The sequence below is a fragment of the Trichosurus vulpecula genome, chromosome 3 (assembly GCF_011100635.1).
Source record: "Trichosurus vulpecula isolate mTriVul1 chromosome 3, mTriVul1.pri, whole genome shotgun sequence".
NCBI lineage: Eukaryota > Metazoa > Chordata > Mammalia > Diprotodontia > Phalangeridae > Trichosurus > Trichosurus vulpecula.
The window spans coordinates 117,834,199-117,856,328 of NC_050575.1; the positions used below are offsets into that span (position 1 = coordinate 117,834,199).

At 38.3% G+C, this 22,130-nt stretch overlaps 1 protein-coding gene across 1 annotated transcript in view; it reads left to right on the top strand.

Moving 5' to 3' along the window:
- PAPPA (pappalysin 1) overlaps positions 1-22,130 on the top strand; it is a 275,897-nt gene that overhangs the window by 154,950 nt on the left and 98,817 nt on the right. Inside the window, exon 10 of the mRNA XM_036751860.1 lies at positions 5,507-5,700. Within this exon, the coding sequence (XP_036607755.1) occupies positions 5,507-5,700 (194 nt within the window). The remainder of the gene's footprint in view (positions 1-5,506; positions 5,701-22,130) is intronic.

Consider the following 22,130-nt stretch of genomic DNA (forward strand, 5'->3'; position numbering starts at 1 on the left):
TAGACAGCTGGCCTCATTACTCTTCTTCACTTTCACTATGAATTCTCTCTCCTACCTTTGTGATTTTTGTGAGTAAAGAAGGCTAGGATTCGAGGCCTGCCTAGCATACAGACTGGCAACATGACTCTGAGCAAGTCACTTAACCTCTTGGTGCCTCATGCAACACTCTCAAACTATTAATTGCAAAGGACTTTCTACAGTGGGAATTCCCTACACTGATGAAATCATTGGTCTGGAAAAAACACACACACACACACACACACGTACAAACACTCACATAAGCATGTGCATGAAGACACACACACATTCATACTCACACATATAAACACACAAATTCTCTATCTCTCCCTCCCTCTCTCTCTCTCTCTCTCTCTCTCTCTCTCACACACACACACACACACACAGGCCCAGATTATAGAAATTAGAGATTTCTTTTTCATGTGAAAATGAATTGAGGCATCTGACTCTAGTAGATTTGAGGCTTTGTTTATACCTATCATAGGATCTTACCATTATATTAGGGGAGGAAGGAGGCCTTTGGCTCAAATAACAACAACATAGGAAGCCCTGTTATCCCAGTCATCATGAATCTGAGGATGTGTGAGGAGGGAGGGAGTGATTAAGCTTTTCATAAATTTGCTTCTTCTTTCATTCAAATAGGCCCCTGATGTTTGGCAGGGTAAGAGAAGGGTTTAGAGTATAGGGAGGGTTTCCTACAGCTTGCGCCTGAATACTTCTAATTCCTATTGTGGGTAGCCACACACTCTTCAGTAATGTTCTTTGAAATCTGAATATGCTAGAGGAACATGAGAAGATCAATGTATTGCTCTCCCCGCCCCACTCCCCCTTTTATGTTTTAGACATGTCTTTACCCCAGAATAGTAGCCTGGGAGCCCATGCATGCTTAGAGCTATGACCCAGTGTGTCAGCACACCCAGATTGATTAGCCCTTTCCTCTCTAGGACCACAGGAGGAAGGGAAGAGTTAAGGGTAATGTTAACCCCAGAGCTGCCCCACCTGGGCACATTCAATTCATTCTTTATGCCTCTGGAGTCAAAAGTTCTAGATAATAGAATCACAAAATATAGAGTTAGAGTGGACTATAGAGATAAGCTGGTCAAGACTTTTCCTATTACAGATGGGGAAACTGAGGCCTATATAGAGGGATAGAATTTCCCAAGTTCACAGTTGATAAATGGTATAAACAGGATTTGAACCTACATTTTCCATCAGTTGGGATATCAGTAAGGACAGCTTGGTGGTGCAGTGTATAGAGTGCCAGGCCTGGAATCAGGCTTGTCTTCAAATCTGGACTCAGACGCTTATTAGCTGTGTGACCCTGGCTAAGTCACTTATCCTTTTTTACCTCAGTTCCTCATTTATAAAATGAGATGGAGAAGGAAATGACAAACCACTCCAGGAAAACACCAAAAGGGATCACAAAGAGTAGGACATAACTGACCAACAAAGGCATCTGCTATTGACCCTAACAGGAATACCATGCATTAGTACCATATCTGATATAGCTCTTTCTCTTCATCATCACTACCCCTATCATCATCATCATCATTGTCGATGACACTATGAATAAGACAGAGAACTGGTCTTTGCTGAGCCCTTTTAAGGCTTACAAAGCACTTCACATGAATTAGATATCATTTGAGCCTCACAAAACCCCTGCGTGGTAGAGAGGGCAGGTGTCACTGCCCACATTTTATGAAAGCTTAACTCAAGAAAATGGTGTGCTTAGTCACATCCCTCAAATCTTGGTCCTCTACTTACTGTAGCACCCTCCCTCCTCTCTGTAATGCCATGATGCCTTTTGACTCAAGGGCTAAGTGGTAGGTTTCATCTAATGCACTTTTTCTATTTTTACAACTCTATGATCTCATGTCTTAACTATGCTGACATTTTAATCCAGCCAGAGGTCCACAATCGAAAAAGAGCCCTGGTAACTCATTTACTTGCTGAAGATACCACCCCATTTCCATTGTCTTTTGGAAGAGGTGCCCAGGAAGTGATGTGTAGAAACATTCTTGGGAAAAAAATTTTAAATTAAAAAAAAAAAAGAATATAAGGAGTGACGTTACAGATGGTCATGATTAGATGAGATTCCATTTTTATCATATATAAGTTGGCTCCATACCATGAGAGATGTATGCTATAGAGACACAGATCATATTTCTGTCATCAGTCCAGACTCTTTCCCTCAGGCATGTTATTGGTCACTGGAGTCCCCAGCTGGAAATAGCCCATCATTAAATAATTGAATTATAATGAATTGATTTATTCTGGCTCTTGTGATGGTATTTTACTGTATAAACTGTTTATAGAAGTAAACAGGGGACTGAAGAAGTTGGAAAGGACTCAAAACTCAGCTGACATTACATTCAGTGACTCTTATTTTGCAGATAGTTAGTCATACTGAGAATACAAACCTTATCAGGTTGAGAAAGCTTAGGCCTGGAAGACAGTATCATCTAGTGGACCGAATGCTGGACTTAGAGCCAAGAAGTCCTGGGTTCAAATCCCACCTGTCACACTTACTAGCGGTGACACCTCTGGCAACTTACTTAACTTCTCTGAGCCTTCCTCATCTAAGGAGGTTGGAATTGATGGCCTCTAAGGTCCCTTATAGCTCCAAGTCTATGATCATATGAACCATAGGTATTATCTAGTTCAACTCTTTCATTTTCAAGGTGAGAAAACTTACGCCCAGAGAAGGGATATCATTCTTCAATGCCTTATCAATAGTAGTAAGTAGTTGGGGTAGACTTTAAATTCGGGTCCTCTAATTCCAGAATCACAGTTTGTACTACTATTCCAAGCTTAATTCTTCCTCCTTTATGAACTTTTCCTAAGTAGGCAGAATTGTGTCAACTGATAATGACTCAAAACAATACTTGCCATTGGGTCACCTGATTATGGAGTTTTAAAGTGCTTTCCAATTCATGTCATAGAATTTGTGTCTTCAGTCCTTTAATTTCTAATTAACTGGGGCGGGGGGAAGGTGATCTGCCCTTTAAAGTACCATTTAGATAGCAAAGATTCCTACATGGAATAGACACAAACTTTGATTATGATCTCCTAAAGACTATTCCTCCAGGTCATGTTTGTGTCACATGTTTAAGAGGCACCCATCATTTTTGATAGAGTGCTGGAACTGGAGTCAGGAAGACTTCAGTTCAAATCCTGCATCTGGAACTTACTTTCTATGTGATCTTAAATGATTAACTTAATCATGAGCAACTCTCCAAAGACTGTAAATTGTAAGACAGATTGTTGTTATATGCTAGGGAATTCTCAAACCAGCTAAATCACAAGTTATTGATTTATATTTGAGACAAGTTGAGTGGTAATGGAAATATACTTTTCCTGTCTTATTTCAATGGATTTGACTGCTTCTGATTGTTTCAAATGTAGATGTCACCTTTAAGATTTATCAAACAATTGTTGTCCTTCCATGACTTTAAGACAGAAAGATGATTTAGTTTTATTTATATGTATTATGTATGTATGTATATATAAAATGTGTGTGTATGTAGATACATGCATACATATATATGTATAATAAACATTGTATAGAAATAAGTCCCGTATGTAACATTTTAAGCTGTATGAAATATTTTCCTCACTATGTGAGCTAGGGTAGTATAAACATAATTATTCCCATTTTTGCCAATAAAGAAATTAAGGCTCAGAGTGGCTAAGTGAATTGTTCAGTGTCACATAGTAAGTAGCAGAATGAAGATTTGAACCCAAGTCTTCTGGATCCAGTGTCCTTGCCATTATGTCAATTTATATTGCTTATAGAGTGTTTAATAAAAACAAAAATATTCTCCTTATAGTCATAGTTCCAAACGTAGACTGGTAGTTTTATTTTTACAGCATAGAAAAGAATCATCCCACTCTGATCAATATGGTTATGATTACAATGCAATTGGAAAGCACCCTGCCTGAGATCACTTCAGTACCATAATCATTTATAAATGTGTACATTTGTTCTGTTTTTGGAATGCACCATTCTGACTATTTTCAATACTTATTTCTTAGTTTGAACTGAAGTGCAATGAAAATACATAGGTTCTGTTAATGTGGAAGGCGTCATCACAACTCAAAAGGTCTAAGATCTGTGAACAAAGTCTATCAGAATAACAACCCAACATACAGGGGTAAATGTGTTCTACTTTTCCTCTAACAGGATGAAAACCCTGTTTGCTCTTGAATTAGCTGAAACACCAGGCAAAAGTGGAGTTTTTACCCTAAATTAGCCAAATCACACACACACAAAAAATTTCTCATTTTTTTCCTTGTTTAACTGTACTATATTGTTTGAAAAAAAAAACAACCTATGTGGGAAGTTAACCTGTGTCTTTTGCTGAACATAGGGTTTACAATCATGTCATGTGAATATCATTTAAAAGAGTAGGAGAAGGATTAAAAGAAGAAAAGAGAAAAAAACCACAAAGAAATTGGATGCAAGGAGGTGCCCCGTTAATTGGAGAATGGCTGAACAAATTGTAGTGTGTGAATATAATAGAATATTATTATACCGTAAGTAGTAATGGAGACATTTGCTGAAAATCCTTTGTGGTATGAACTGAGGCAAAGAGGAAGGAGCATAATTAAGACAACAGTTTTACAAGGACAACGGTATAGTAAAGAAAACAACTTTGAAAGCCTTAAGAGCTGTGATAAATACAATAACTAAATCTATCTCCAGAAGACCTGTGAAGTGTATGTCTACCTCCCTTAGAAGTGATGTTCTCAAGGTACAGAAAGAGACATATACACATACATGTAATTGTGTGTGTGTATATGTGTATGTGTGTATGCATGTATGTATATATGTATGTATGCATACATGTATACCCAGCAGAGAACAGAAGGAAATTCAGAAAGAAGCCCAAACCAGGTGGACAGTTTTGAAAGCAGTGTGTGGAATTTATTATATGTTTATTTTTAAGCAAGAGGTATGAAATGGAAATTCATGCTGTTACATAGTGTTTTTTTGTGTTCTTCTATGTATACGGAAGTGCTCTTTTTTTGGTGTTTAAAGTTCAGAATAAAAATACAATGAAAAAGTAGAATATTTTTGGAGAGGGATCATGATTACTGACATTTTCAAGTATTTGAGGAATCATCATGTGAAAGAGGGAATAGACTTATTTTGATTGGCCTACAAGGGCAAATTTTGAAGCAATGCATAGAAATTATAAGGAGACAGATTTTTAACTCAATATTGGGATGTGCTTCCCAAGAATTACCATTGTCCAAGGACATGCCTTCCCTATCATTTTCAAATGCATTCTGGATGACAGTTTCCTTAAAGATGTTGTAGAGAAAGATTCCTGCTTTAGACAGGGTTAAAAAGGATCTAACAAGGATTAGAAAGGATCTCTCAAGGTCATTTTTTTTCCAGCTCTTAGATTCTTTGATTCTAAGGACAAACAAATGAGAAAGACTCTCACATTCTTTACCCCCTTCATTTGTCTACCTTCTGCAGATGAGCCCAGCCGATGCTATTTTCATGATGGAGATGGGGTGTGTGAAGAGTTTGAGCAAAAGACCAGCATTAAAGACTGTGGAGTTTACACACCAAAAGGCTTCCTGGATCAGTGGGCATCTAATGCTTCCGTCTCGCATCAGGACCAGAAGTGCCCAGGTTTGGTCATCATTGGCCAGCCAGCTGCATCACAGGTAAGAGACAAGGCCCTAGTCATCATTGATAAAGGCTTGCTCTCTTTACTATGCCTTTTAAATGAATGATTCTTTTAAGCTATTCTTTAGTGAAAATAAACTCTTATTGTAATGATTTTATAAAGCCAATATTCTTCTTATTATGCAGATTTCATAAAGCGAATCTTAACTTCGAAGGCTGTTCGTCAAGACCCTCCACCATCTGTCTCCTACCCTTTTTTTTTTTTGAATCCTGTATCCCAATAGAAGACTGATCTGTGTATTTATGGACATCCCTGCCCCAGGGACCTCTTCTCAGACAGCTCCTTTCTCCAGTCTCCAGTAGAAAGAATACTGATTTAGACTCTTGGCTCTCCTGGTTATGATCTGTTTACTCTTGGACAAGTCACTTAACCTGCTAGTATTCTGTTTTGTTAACTATATGATGAGGGGTTGGATTAGATGACCTCTAAAGTCCCTCCTAGTCCTAAATCCTGTGATCATTACATAAAATCTCTGTCTCTCCTCTTTGCAGTCTAGCCTTCAGGGCCCAGCTCTAGAGCTTGCTTCCTTTGGAGGCTTCTCTGATTTTCTTAGCCCAAAGTGATCTTTCCTTGGATATAGCTCAAAGGACTTATTGTCTTTCTTCTCCATTTGACCTCCAATGTGTTAACCAACTTTTCTTGTGCATATGTTTTGAATTGCTAAGTACTGTAGTTTGTGAGTAGTTATATGGATCTATGAGAAGAGCCCTGGAGTAGGAATTGGAAGACCTGAGCCCAGTCCCAGGCTCACTCTGCAATCCTCGTTTTTTGCTCTTAGACAAATCACTTTCTGTAGAACTCAGTTTTTCCCATCTTTTAAATGATGGAATTAGACCAGATAATTACTCAAAAGCCTTCCTGCTTCTTAAGCTATTCACCCAGCAAAGATAGCCCTTTGAAGAAAAAAAAAAGAAAGAGAAAGGTCCAAATCACAGGAAGAAGACTTTTGAAACAACAAAAAAGCTCTTTCTGGAAATTTCTGGGCTGTATGTGGGGGGCGAGGGGTGGGGTGGGGTACAGGGCTGGAGGGTGGAGAATGTCCATCTTAATCTCTTGTTAGGAAAGACAGCTTACAAAAGCCTCTCGGTTTATCCACTCTAGCCATCAACATCTTAACTAGAGGCCCTGACAGGGTAAAAATTAACCTCCTAGCCTCCTCTAATCATCTTGTACAATAATCAGGCAAGACTGACACCTCCTCCTCCACCATCTTACAGGGCACCCAACCTTCCCAGAGAATGCCTCAATTTGATATTCAGGGATAATCTTGGTGGCAAATTATGTGTGTGTGTTGTGAGATTCTGGCTTGCTTTATTTACTAGGGTTTTTTTTTTTGTTGTTTGTTTGTTTTTTTTTTTTTTTTTGCTATTTAGACACGAATTGTCCAATTTAAGAACATTTCTGTTGTCTTTTCTCAGATATATATTTTGTGGTATGTAATTATAATCTCACTTCCTAGAAGATGTCCCTGCTTTCTCCATTGGATTGATCTTACTACAATACTTTCAGCTATAAGTAAAATCTGTAGCAAAATTATATCCAAACCCATTATAAAAGGCTATCAGAGTCATTGGAATGATATTTATTACACTGAATAATTACTTTCCTCTCTTTCTTTCCCAGTCCTCAAACATAGATGTTACTAGAAGCAATGAAAAAAAAAGAATATTGAAATTTTGGGGAAGAGACAGTTGCCTGTAGTTTCTAATTGTACCTTCTTCATTCATACTGGGGAATCAACCAATGCACTTAATGATTCAATCAATAAACATTTATTAAGCACCTACTACTATATGTCAGAACACTGTACTTAATGTTGGAGTATAGTGGAAAAGGCATTGATTCTAGAGTCATGGAACCTGGGTTCGAAATCTTGTCTCTGACACTAATTGTGTGAGCTTAAGTTACTTAACTTCTCTGGGCCTCAGTTTCTTCATCTGTTAAACAAAGGGGCTTTACTGGATGACCTCTGAGGTCTGTTGCAGCTTTGGACCTATGGGTCTATAATGTATCTCCATATTGGTAGGAATAGTGACCTTTGGGTGATTTCACAGTATAACACAACACAGAATTCTAGAGCTAAAAGAACTCTAGAAGATAGAATATGGGATTTAAGAGTTAAAAGGGATTTTAAAATATTGAACATTAGAACACAATATGTTAGACTTGGGAGGGATCTTAGAGCAAATTGTATTCTAATCTCTTCATTTTATGGCAGAGAAAATTGAGGCCCATAGACAAGTGCTTTAGTCGAGACTTATGTGAGGTGACATTTGAATCAATACATCTCATTCAAGATTTACTGTCAAGGACTTTGAAGGAATCAGAGCCCATTAGTGAGCAGGAATGACTACCTTTGATACCTAGGAAGTTCCTTTCAAGGATATTATGATGTGGACAATTGGTTGAAGTTTTCTCAGATAAGTTTGTTGTGATGAAATTTGACCTGTATATTTAAAGGTATTGTATAGTTTTCTCCCTACCATTCAACATTGGGTTCTTTCTTATACTGACTGTGCCATTACTTTCTCCCTCTGCTGAAATGTGTCTAATGTTTCAATAGAGGTACTAATTTTAGATTCTGGGTATTTTCCTCTTTATCTTATGATTAATTTCTTATATGTATCCAAACACATGTATAAGTAATGCATGCACAAGCATAGCTAGGTCTGTATGTCCACACTGACCATAAAGTTTAATGGAAAATTAGAGTATGGTATCTGAAACTGGGGACGTGATCATTACCTATCCATGGGGGACAGTGAGGCTAAGAGTCCTGCTACCCATTCTCCATTGTCCAATGCCTTCTGTCAAGGAGGTTAGATTAGGCTTGGCCTATGAGGTAGGTGATATTACTATCCCCATTTTGCAGCTGAGGAAACTGAGTCAAATAGAGGTTAAGTTATTTGCCCAGGATTACACAGCTAATGAGTATCTGAGGTTCATTTGAAGGCACTAAACATAGAGATAAACCAAATGGCAAAATATATACTAGTGCCTCACATGGAATAATTTTATTCATGCTTAAGGGCTTATTTCAAGACCTTCCATTTTCCATGGAGTCTTCCATGATTTCCGCAGCTCATCATTAGCTCTTCATCCTCAAATTTCATCTTTAGGATATGACTATGCCACTCATTTTGATAATTTAAAAGATGCTAACTTGGAGTATTATTTCAGTGCTTAACCTGTCTAACTTATGTCCCCACCAAGTATATATATTCCCTTAGTGCAACTATGGTTCCTCATTCTTGCAGGTATGCAGCCAACACATATTTGTTGAACGCCTATTATATTTAGGTGCTATGTAAGATAAAATGATAAGTGTATTGCCAAGGCAGATGGTCAGATGTCTAAGTGGATGGAAAGATGGGAGGTGAACCATAGGCTAGATGTGTCTTTAAGAGTAGCTTAGGTGAGTTCACATTCATTCACTTACTGATTAGAAGAACTCAGCTCTAGGGTGAAGCTTCAAACCTCAATGGATTAACTCATCTTGGCATCATAGTGGATAGAATGATGGCCTCCTATGTGGAACACCTGAGTTCAAATTTTGCCTTAGGCACTTACTGGTCATGTCCTTGAATCTTCATCAGACTTAGTTGTTTCCTCATATATAAAACAAGGATACTAATAGTACTTACCTCAAAGGATTGCTCTCAGGATCAACTAAGGTAACGTGTGAAGGAACTGGCAAACTTGAAAGCATTCTCTAAATGATAGCTATTATTATTATGAACTTGGGCAAGTCACTTAGCTTTCAGCCTCTGTGCCCGCTTCTGTAAAATGAGGTGATAGCCTTTGATGTTCCTTCTAGCTTTGTGATCACTGGGGGAGGGAGACATGATCAGGAAGGTATTATTGAAGGAGAGGAAGGACAGTGGCAGAATAGATGACAAGACAGCCAATGTAGCCAGGATAACAACTTCTCCCTAACTTAGAATCTTAAAGACTTTGCCTGGGGTTCTGAGAGGCTGTGACTTGCCAACTGTCACATAACTAATAGGAATCAGAGGCAGAATTTGAATGCAGGTTTTCTTGACTCCAAGGCCAGCCCTCTATTCAATGTTTGATACTGTCTCTCCTTTAAGAAAAGAATTATGGCCCTGGGAAATAGGAGCTTCAAAGGAAAGCGTCTCCTAAGTCAGATAATTGGAAAGGATGCTCTTGGGATGCCTTGCCCATCCACACAGTGCCTAGTAGTCTTGTTCATCATTCTCTTTCCTCATCTTTCCTGGAGTCCCTTAGGAAACTACCAGCCAGCAGAAATTACAGTTATCCCTTCCACATCATGACATTCCCCATTACAGTTTCAATATATCATAGATCAGCATAAGAAATTAAGTGGAAATTTTTTGAGGGTTTTGCAGAAGCCACAGACAACACACGAAGCCCAGCAGATGACCCAGAAAAAGTTTAGAAACTCAGAAATGCATAAAATAGATGTATAATACTGTATAATATCAACATATTTTATCTTTTAATACTATAAACACCCCATAAAAGAAAAAGAAAAAATTTCAAACTTCTCTGGTACAGAGGGAGGGTAAAAATTTTTAAATGGATTTGCCAGGTTGCCATGCCCCTAACCTCCTCAATGTGGAAGGGAAAACTGTAGATTCTTAGAGTTAGAAGATACCTTAGGGACTCCAATTGTCTTATTTTTGTAAATGAGGAAACTGATGCCCAGAGAGGGAAAATGATTTTTCCAAGGTCACACAGCAAATTAGTGGTAAAATCAGGACTAGAACCTCAAGAGTCTTGACTCCCAGTTTCATCATCTTCAAAGTGTACCCAGTCACCTGTCCATAGACTAAGCCTGCCATGTTTGGGGCATTTCCTTCTGCTAAGGAGTATTTCCTTGACTTGGGAGCACAAAGTTGCTACTAACTAGGCATAGGAGTATACTGATTTTATTAACAAGCACAGTAGGAAGGTGGTCAGTACTTCCTAGAAGCATTAATATAGGATTAAGATGTATAAAACTAAAACCATGGCTCTGTTTTCAGATATGAGAATTGCTCACATAAGTTTGTACCATTTCGTTCTTGTCCCTCCCGTTCCTCTTCCTTATTACAAGGTATGCCTTTGTTCGTGCTATCAATGTATTCTTTAAAAGTTTCATATAATTCAAACCCTATCTTCCCATTGACTAACATTCTAATTGCCAAGATGATATGTCTCCATTTCTGGTCCCTTGTCAGTGGGCAGAGGTGGTTAACACTTTGGTGCAAAGTTATTCTGTTCTTCTCTTAAGGGTTCAGGAGATATAGGAATCTTGAGTTCCTGACTCTGTTCTGTTACTAGCTAGCTGTGGGGAACCTTGGGCAGCTGATTTCACCTCGAAAAGTTTCAGCGTTCTTGTCTGCCAAATGGAAAAAATACAATCCTCATTTCATTTGCTTCTCAGAAACGATTACAAGGATCAAATGAGACAGTGTAGGAGTATGGGGTTTGAAGAAGAAAAAAATTAGTTTAAGATACAGGGCAAAAATGTAGATAAACATGGCACTAAAATGCAGCAAAACACTGGTCAAATACAATGGAAATGTTGGCACCAACTGATTAAATTTAAAGAACACATCCTTTCTTTCTAGGGAAAAAAAATTGAAAACTACAGAAGTAGAAAATGACAAGTATTGGTTTTTGCAATCACTGTATGAGGCAAGTTTTACTGAACTATTTCGGGAAACTGGGGGAGGGTACTGGAAAGAGTTGTGTCCAAACAAAATGCATGACTGAGAAAGTGTTAATAAATGAAAGTCAGCCTATTATGACTATATGCTCACCAACTGGTGACCTCTAAGTTCCCATATGTTTCTAAGTATCCATAACTCTAGAACCATGAAGTAGCCAGAATCAGTAGACAAAAGATGAGAGGCAATGTGAAATAGTAGAAAGGGCATGGACCTGGGTTCAGGATATATGAGTTTGAAGTCCATTGTGGCTATTTCTTAGCTAGGTGACCCTGGCCAAGTCATTTCTCCTCAGGACCTCCATTTCATCTGTAGTAACCACATTTTATTCCCTACCTCAAAGAATTGGCATTAGGAAAGTGCTTTGTAAAGCTCAGAGCTCTATTGAAATGTGAATTGTTTTCATTATAACTATTAGATTAGCACTATGTGGCTCCTTACTTGAAAATACTCTGATGCATCACTAAAGAAAAATATTTTTTCCATTATAAATATCACTATTTGCTCCCCCATAGATCTTTTTTTCTTAAGTCCTGCTATTTGTCTGTATGATTTCCTGGAAATAGAGCTTACCCTTTAGTCTTTCTCTCTTAAGGCAAAGAAGCACACATCCTGGAAGTCCTACAGGTCATCTTCAGGGGAAATGACCCAGAGCAAATTTTCTTTGTTGTGTAAGGTATAATAACTTGAAGGTCGTAAGACTGATTTTAGAAATAAACATTCCAGAACTTCATTCAGAGCTGGTCTGCTGAAACATACGTATACATAAATGCATATGCACATGTACACACACACACACACACACACACACACACACACAGAGTTGCATATCAGAATGTCCAGATCGTATGAAATGATTCAGCTTATGGAAAGGACCTTGGAGATCATATAGTGGAGAACTGCCTCATTTTACAGATAAGGAAACAGAGGTAAAGTGACTTAGGATCATAGATTTAGAGATGAAAGGGAAATCAGCAGTCATTGAGTCCAGCTCTTTGAAGATAAGAAAACTGATCATCAAAGAAGTCAATAGTTACTTACCACTATACTCATGTAAGAAGTTGGATTTGAACCCAGGTCCTCCAATTCCAGAACATTGTACTGTATTCAATGGACTGACTGCCCAAGATCACAAAGGTAGTAGAGCTGAGGTTTGGACCTGAATTCTCTAACACCAAAGCCAATGTTCTTGCCACATTACACAATATCAGAGTTGGCTCCAAGAGAATTTTGGCTATTAACCAAAAAACAGATGTACGCTCATAGAATGAAGGGAAGCAGTGTGCAGAGTGGGAAGAGCCCTATAATTCTGAATTCTAATCCTGACTCTATTATTATCTTAATTGTTTATCCTGGGCAATTCATTTCTCTTCTTTTAAGGACTAACAGACATTCTCTGAATATTTTAGTTTACTCCCTCCCCTACTCAGTACAGAGACAGAACAAAAATGGAAATGAATAAATAGAATGTGTTTTATTTTTGAAACTCAGAAAAAAAATTGTTTTAAATATTTGCAAAGAGTAAATCTTTTTTTTTTTTTTTGCTTGTTTGTTTGTTTTCTTTTTTGGTGCTTTGAGTTCGATGGGCTCTGATGTTCTTCTCAACTCTGAAACTTTGTGATTCTCTGATTTCTTTCTGTTGTGCTTTGCACCAAAAAGTTGCCAAAGTCATCCACCAGACATTTCTCTTGTGTTAGCAGAGATAGAACAGGAAGGTAATATATCTCAAAAAGATTCTTTTTATCAGTAGACTTGGAGTAACCTTTGGCAATTACTACCTCTTACTGGCCTTCATTTCTTCATCCGTAAGTTAGGCGACTGGACTAGATAGATAATTTCCAAAGTCTTTTCGACCTCTGAATCTATGATCCTATTGTCCCATACTATCAGTGTTTCTTTTTTCCTAGCAAATTAATAATCCCCCTCCTTATAAAATTATAGTTAGAGCTTGGGTTCTTGACTATTTTTGTGTCATGGACCCCGTTGAAAGTCTGATGAAGCACTCTGGACCCTTACTCAGAAAATGTTTTTAAATTGATCAAATAACATATGTAGGATTACAAAGGAAACCAACTATGTTAAAATACAGCCATCCAAATTTCTTTTTTAAAAATTACCCCCTGCTTTAGAGATAATGAGTAGTGGAGATATGTACATGTATAGTTTTAAAACACACAAGAATCATATAGTTAGCTAGAAGGGACCTTAAACATTATCAGTTTCAACCCCCTCCTTTTACAATTGAGAGACGTAAGGCTTAGAAGGATGAAATATCTTTCCAGAAGTTACATAATTAGCAGGACTAGGTTTTGAACCCAGATCCTCCAACTTCTAATCCAGTGCTTTGTCCAATATACTATGCTGCAAGGATGCTCAAACAATGAGATAATCAACTTGCTCTATAACTTTAGTCTGGATAACAGGATTAGAACCTATTGGTGAAAATTAAAATGGAATAATTCAACTTGCTGAATTGAAGAAATCCAGGGTTTCAGCTTCCACTATGACCCCCAAAGAAAACTGAGTAGTCATCAATATTTCCAGAGATTGGTACATCCAAGTGTTGTTAATGGGTAAATGCACAAGCTGAGGTTATGTTGCTTTTCAACATTGATTTTGGCTGCCCAGAGATTCTTTTTTGTTTGTTTGATTTGATTTTTTTTTTAATTCCTTCCTAGTTCTTGACTAGGTTCTGGGATAATCTAGGTTGCAAGATAAAGTGCCTCTATCTAACTATAGTATTATTATTGGAAGCCTTCCTCTACTTTTTGTTCTTTTACAATATATTATGGATACCAGTGTAGCACTCTATTTATCCATCATCCATTCATCTTGCCCCAGGATCAGCTTACCTCCCTTTCCAGGTATAAATGTCAATGATGATACATTTTACGTCACTTCTGATGTCCAAGTCATCATTGGTAACATCCATTGTGTGTCTTTACACTGACCTTGAGATTTTATGCCTTCTAGTATCATAACATTCTATAATTAACAGCCATGTAGTCAGAGTGGGATATTTTTGATTTTTGTGTTTTATTTTATTCTGTGGCAATGTACACTTTGGTATCACCAGACATGGTGTGCAGTTCCCTACCACAATCCCACCCCATCCCTTCTTCTGCCTATTCAGTTTCTTAGCTCAGCTATGTTTGAGCCTAGCTTGTCCAAAATATATGTATTGATGGAATAACTCAATGAATGCACCATTCAAAAAAGGTGAGCATAGTTTGGCATGGAAAATATGCCAAAAATCTCCATCATATAAAGCAAGTTATGATTCAAAGTGTAAAATGTTGGACATGACTTCATGAGAACAATTCTGATCTCTCTATTCATCCTCTTTTCTTCCCATTACCATTTATTTTATCCTTTTTGGTAGGAAGCTCACTAACCTAAGGGAGCAACTCTTTCCTCATGTCATGTGAGAAGAGAGGAGAGAAGGAAAAATACAATGGAATGTTAGAGGAGATTCCAAACAGCTTCCCCAAACACTCTAGGGATTTGTTTTCTCCCCGTGGTTTTAGAATAGCTTTTGGAGAGCACATATGCAAGTCATCTAGGGAAAGAGTACAACAAGTACCAGGGACTGGTACACCATGTTCTTTTTGTGTATGTTACAAAAATGCACACACAGAACAACAGCAGAATATGGAAAGGAGCCCACTGGTATATCACCCAGAGGTGGGCACTACAACTTCCTTAGAGGTAGTCAGGAGGCTTCATACCTACCATCCCGGGGAGACTTCACTTTACTTCATTAAATGCTATAGGTAAAAGACAGTTTCTGCACTGAAGGAGCTTACATTCTATTGAGGGAAAACAACATGAACACCTATAGATATAAAATATACCCAAGTAAATAGAAAGTAGTTTCCAGAGGTAGATGGTGGAAGCAATTAGGCAATCAGAATAGATCTTGGCTAGTAGTATTTGATCTGAATCTTAAGAGAAGCTAGGTGAAGAAGTACGAGGTGAAGGTTAGGAGGGAAAATATTCTAGGCAGAGGGAATAACCCATGTATGGTCATGGAGACTGGAGGCTGAAAGTCATGTTCAGGAAGAATGGCAAGTAGATCAGTTTGTCTGAAATATAGAATACATGAAAGGGAGGAATGTTCAATAAACCAGCAAAGGAGATGGAAGATGTGAAGGACTTTAAATGTCAAGTATTTTGTATTTTAGCCTAGAAACAATTGAGAACCACTGTAATTTCTTGATCATGGAAATGGCATGGTCAGACCTATGCTTTAGGAATAATAATTTGACAACTTAGAAAAGGATAGTTTGGAGAGGAGGAGAGATTTAAGGTAGGGAATCCAATTAGAAGGTTCCAGAAAAGTAGATTGTTATTATTATAGCTGTGAGACTGACACTAGGTGGGTCCTTATTTAAAAGCACACCAGGGCAGAGAAGCACATATCCTGGAGGCCCTAGAAGCCATCTTTAGCAGAAAATAGAACAAATTTTCTTCCAGAGATAATAAGAGACTGGATTGGCGTGGTGGTTCTTTGAGAGGAAAGAGGATACACATATGAGATATATTTTGAGGATAGGATCCACAGTACTTAGCAATTGTGAAGCAGATGTGAAGCAGGAGGAAGAGTGAAAAGTTGAGCATAACTCTAGACCTGTTAATTTTAGACTGGAAGGACAGTGATACCATTATTAGAAATAAGGAATTTGCAAGAAAGGAGAGCTTGGCAGAGGAAATGTAATGAGTTCTATTTGGGGCATATTAAATAATTTGGAAATTTCTACTAGACAGTTGATAATACAGGGCTGAAATTCAAGAGAATAATTATAATTGGTTATATATATATATATATATCTGGGAGTCATCAACATAGAGATGATAGTTGATCACATAAGAACTGAGGATATCAACAAATGATAAAAAGGAGAAGAAATAATGGCTTCAGACAGAGTCTGACTGAAGTAGACCCATGCATAGTAGAGAAGGATATGAATGATAGATAACCTTGCCAAGGGATCTGAGTAGAAGCAATCAGCAAGTTAAGGAGAGAACCAGTTTGAACACTCATAAAAACTTAGGGATAATAGATTATGGAAAAGGAGGGGGTGCCCATCAGTATAGTGTCATGCCGTAGAGTGGCCAAGAATGATGAGTACTGAGTAGAGGCCATCACATTTGGGAATTAGGAGATAATTACTGTTCTTGGAGAAAGCATTTTCATTTGGGTGATGAAGTTGGAAGACAGATTTGCATGGATTATAGGAGGGAAGGGAAAAAAAGTAGAGAGAATTGGAATAGAACAGTTTCTCCCACCCCACCCGCATAATCTCACTTTAAGAATTTGGTTATGAATAGGATAGGTATAGGTTAGTAGTTTGAGGGAATGATTGGGGAAAGAGAAAGCTTTTTAAGGATGGGATAGATGTGGGTGTGTTAGCCTAAAAAGGCCAGGGTCTCCCATTGCATTCTGGGTCATATCCAGTCATCTTGATGAATATCAGATCATTGAATCCAGATGGCTCTGGAGGAGAAAGTAAGGCTGGTGACCTTGCACAGCCCTCCCTCACTCAAATCAAAGTCAACTGCAAGTCATGTCATCATTTCCCTGATGCCGTGGTCCTCTTTGAAAACAAAGCACAAACACAACCTTGTCGTAAGGTGCAAAGAAAAACCCATTCCATAGAGAGAAGTTGAAGTTGGTGGTGTTGGGATGGGAGATTGTAGAGACACATGCCGGATTTCTGGAGACAAAAGGGGGTTGGGATCAAGGGCATAAGTATAGAGGTTGGCCTCTAGTAGGAAAGGGGCCAACCTTCCATCAGATTGGAGCAAAAAAAATGAGAGGTTAAGGAATTCTATCAAGGGGGGTTTAAAATGTAAAATAGGGAAAAGGAATTTCACAGCATATGGCCCCTATTGTCCCAGTAAAGTATGAGCTAAATCCTCTGCTGAGAAGAAGTTGGTAGGAGGAGTATGGGAAGCTTGAGAAAAGTTGTAAAGGTTAGAAACTGTCTCTGTGGGGAGTGAGACAGTCAATTTGAAGAGTTAAAGGGATTGCCTGGCTACCTAAAGGGCCCAATTGAGATTAGATAACAAAAATTTGTTGTGGGCCCAGCCAGCATAGTTGTTTGACTTCCTCCAGCACTGTTCAGCAGCATGTGAGTAAGAGTGGAGAAGGCAGCTTGTGGGAGTAATCCAGGGTTGGGGTTTGGCACCAACTTCCCAGCTTAGGGAATTCTAGCTATTGAGAGAATCTGAAGGGACACTTCCATGGTGTCTCTTCCATGGAAGCCTAAAATTTATAGTGAAGATCCTCTATGGCAAGTCTGCCAAAGACCAAAGCTATATATTAAAAGGCAGGGTGATGTACTAGAAAGAGCCATGGTCTTGACATTGGGTAACCTGGGCACTTAGTAAGAAGTTAGATAATCAGCAAATCACTCGCTCTCTCTAAGCCTGAGTTTCTTAGCCAGAAGGATGGAAATACTTATACCTACCTTACACAGTTGTTTTGAGGAAATATATGCATATACATACAAATATATGTACATATATACATATATAGATTATCTCTATATACATTTAAGCACTATAGAAATGTGGTCTAGTATTACTAGAGAGGATTAGTCTATAGAAGAGGTTAAGAAAAGTATTAGTAAACCTGGTCTTTAGTTGCAACTCTGTGATTGTATGACATTGTTTCCTCTCTCTGAAACTCAGTTTCTTCATCTATACAATGATTGTATTAGACTAGATAAAGTCATGACTACTAAGATCCTTTCTCATTCGAATAATTACAAAACTCTAAATGTTCAGCTCTGCCCTCACTTAAAATCTCTGACAGCCATATCTCCTAGTCACCTGACATTTACGGAAGAATTTTAGTGAATTTCATTGAGTTCAGTCAGATCCATCAAACAACCTAAAGACCCAGTAGTATTTTCAATTAATGAAAAGACCATGTAGATAGGATTCTGGACTTGGGCTCTCGACTTGGATTCAAATCCTGCCTCAGATAATTACTAGCTGTGTGACCCAGGACAAATCTCAAGTTCTTTGAACCTTAATTTCCTCTTCTCTAGTCAGAGAATCAGCTTTGATAACCACTAAAATCCTTTCTAATTCTTAATCTACAGTCCTACGATCTTACGGTCCTACATTAGATGGCTGGTTGGCACAAGCCAGATCAAAATATGCATTCCCTTGTCTTCACACACTGAAAGCAATTGAAAGAGAAAATGCCAAAGGAAGGTAAAGAAAACTTAATGCTAAGAAAGATAGCATGAAGAGTATAAAAGATAGCTGTAGAAACAATTTTCTATCTCTACCTTGCCTGCTGGCCTTTTTTGATGGAAGGCCCACAGATTAATAGGTGGAGGCTTGAGGGGTGGTGGTGGTGATATTTACATGAATGTGTTTATTACTATTTCGTTTCCATTGGGAGCCAAAAAGCAGAATCAATTTGTCTATTTTATTTATCTGCAAGGACTCCTCAGAATTTTTCATTCTTCTCTCCACCCCTCCCCCCAAATTCAATTCAACGAAGTTATTAAACATCTACTTTGCAGAGAGACCATTTTTCTTAAGTGAGGGGGAAAAGGAAGATACACAATAGATAAGAACAGTCCATGGCCTCTTGGAGCACAAAAGCAGAATGATTAGTACATTTGAAGTCTGAAAACCTGAATGTGAGCCTTGCTATTTATTGCTTGTGGTACCTCGAAACTTCTGAGGTCCATTCTAAGTCTGAGGTTCTCTAAAGCCACTCATTTCCTTCTTGGCCTTAGTTTCCCCATAAAATGAGGGGATTAGACTGGATGATTTCCAAGGTGCCTTCTAGTTCTAAATCCTATGGCCCTCATCTCTTCTCAGTTCCTTAACACAGTTCTTTTTGTAACAAAGCCAGAAAGTTCCCTTGCAAGACTGTCGCTCAAGCCCTATTATAAGCTTTAAAAAAGAATATATATATATATATATATATATACATATATATATATATATATATATATATACACATATATACTTATATATATGTGTATACATATACATATGAGGGAGGGGGGAATGACCAGAGCCTGGCCAGGATGGCCTTTGCTGTGTAATTTAGTTTCATGTTCTGTACCCAAAAAACATGTAAAAAATGTAAACAGGGCTCTCCAAGATTGTAATGTAGTTACTAAGCCGCAGATACACAGACATGCAGGGTGCTATTCTTCAGCAGAACGGAATTCCACCCTCAAAACCACACGCTCATTTCTAAGAGTCTGAAAGTAAACTTTCTCATGTCAGCTCTGAAGCAAGGGTTTGTTGAGTTGGGGCTTTTCTCCTCTGTGTGCTTTTTGTTTGTTTGTTTGTTTGTTTGTTTGTTGGGTTTGTTTTCATTGGGCTTCCCCACTTTTCACAGAACTGGACTTGCAGAGTCAGGCAGAGTCTCGCCATCTCCACCTCTCCTCCTTCTTCCCCTCTTTGCCTCCCCTGTGTCCTCTTCAGACTGGCACTTATTTTCGTAACTAGACCAAAAACTCCCATAGGGTTTAGATAATTTTTTTTCCATGTTGATCCTCACATTGGCACCAAAGAGAAAAGAATGGTAGAGTCACATGGGAAGTAAGGGCCTAAAGAGATAAAACAAGAATTATAATAATGCCAACAAATTAAGCCCCTGCTGTAAAAGTGCAAAATGTAGGAAAATACAAAGTTTTTGTAAGAGACAATCTCTGCCCTCCAAGAACTTACATTCTAGGAGAGACTACAGGACCAAGATGTATAGATAGAATATGCAGTATTCTATTATAACTGCGTGAGAGTGATGCAAAACAAAAGTCTGAGGAGATTTAAGAGTTCTGAGGGAGGACGTCTTTACCATCTGGACAGGATGACATTTGAGTAGGATTTAAAGGACAGATGATAATTTAACAGGCAAAAAGAGGGAGGAATGACATTCTGAATATAGTATAAGCAAATACTTGAAGGTGTGAGAGAATACAATGTGATACAATGGGTTTAGAGGTCAGAATTGTCCACTTTGAATCATAGACTATATAGAGGGGGTATAATATGAGATACGGCTGGTGAAGTAGAATATGGAAAGAAGTCCCATTTATAAAACACAATGAGGGCACTTTGCCCAAATGAATGAATGAATCAATCAGCAAGCATTTCTTAAGAATCTACTGTGTAAAGAACCATGCTAAGCACTGGGAAAATCAAAAGAAGCAAAAGACAGTCCCAGCCCTCAAAGTGATTACAATTTAATGGATCCATTAGGTTGCTCACTTTAGGTGACCCTTGGATCCTATCACTGGCTTTCATCCCTTCAGTAAAAGCTTATTTCTTTACCTGATTGAAGGAGTTGTGCATGATTAACGTAAAAATATGTTTAATATTATTGTATGCGTACAGCCATATAGCCTATATCCAGTGGTGGGATTCAAATAAATTAACAACAGGTTCTCCACGGAACCGAGCTGAGGTGGTACCACTGCTGATGTGGCGGGCGCAGGTCCTGCCCCCGCTAACAACCAGTTAGCTGAACTCAACCTAAAATTAGGTAATGGTTCTATTGAACTGGTGCAAACCTGCTGAGTCCCACCACTGCCTATATCAGATTGCATGCCATCTTGGGGAGGGGAGGGAGGAAGAAAAATTTAGAACTCAAACTCTTATAAAAGTGAATGTTGAGAACTAAAAATAAATAAATTGATGAGAAAAAAGGAGTTATGATACAGTATAGTAAAGTGGAGAAAATGCTGGGCCTAGAGTCAAAAATATTGGGTTCAAATCTCACTTCTCATATGCAATAGCTGTGTGATCCTAGATAAGGCCTTGGTTTATTCTTCTGTAAAACGAGGAGGCTGGACTCAGTGGATCCTGAGGATCCTTAGGATCCTGAACTGTGAGTCAGTGTCCTTCCCTGAAACTGGAATATTATAGATTCAGGGATAACCCCTTTCAGATTAATTTCTAGATCACTTCAAGAAGCAGAAGGAATTAAAGTTACATGTAAGTGTTGCACTCGGCTTATCCATTGGGGGAAAAAACTGTTGGGAGAAGCTTCTGTTAGGGGAGTAAAGCTTTTCTTCATATCATAAGGCAAGAGTATCAACTATACAATTTTCCCTTCCAGAGTGGTTTGTTATTAAACTCTTCAAAATACCCCAGCTGAGGATAAGACACCTTGGGACTACTGTTCCCATCTTGCCAGAATTAACAAAATGAATGATCACCCTTTCACTGAGGCAATTCCATTGGCTTACCAATGTTCGCACTATAAAATCCAAATACCTCGTATGCCATTCAAAGCTCACTCCAATCTAACCACAAACTGCATTTTCAGGTCTTATATCCTATTTTTCTATATGGCCCCTCTAGTATTAACTGCACTATTCACTGTCCCCCAAAACATCTTATGCTTTTTTTGCATTTGTTTCTTTGCTCATACTGTTCCCCAACCTACAATATGCTCTCCCCATCTTTCCCGTCTTAGCTACACTGGGAAGGAATTTCAAGTCAAGTCATTTATTAAGTATCCACTTTGTGTCAGGCACTATGCTTAACAATGTGGATACAAAGAAAGATCAAAAAAAAATCACTGCCTTCAAGGAGCTTATAATATAATGGGGGAGACAACTATGTACAAGCAAGATATAGATAGGATAAATTGGCGATATCTCAGAGGGAAGGCACTAGCATTAAGGGAGAATGGGAAAGGCTTCTTGCACATGGTGGGATTTTA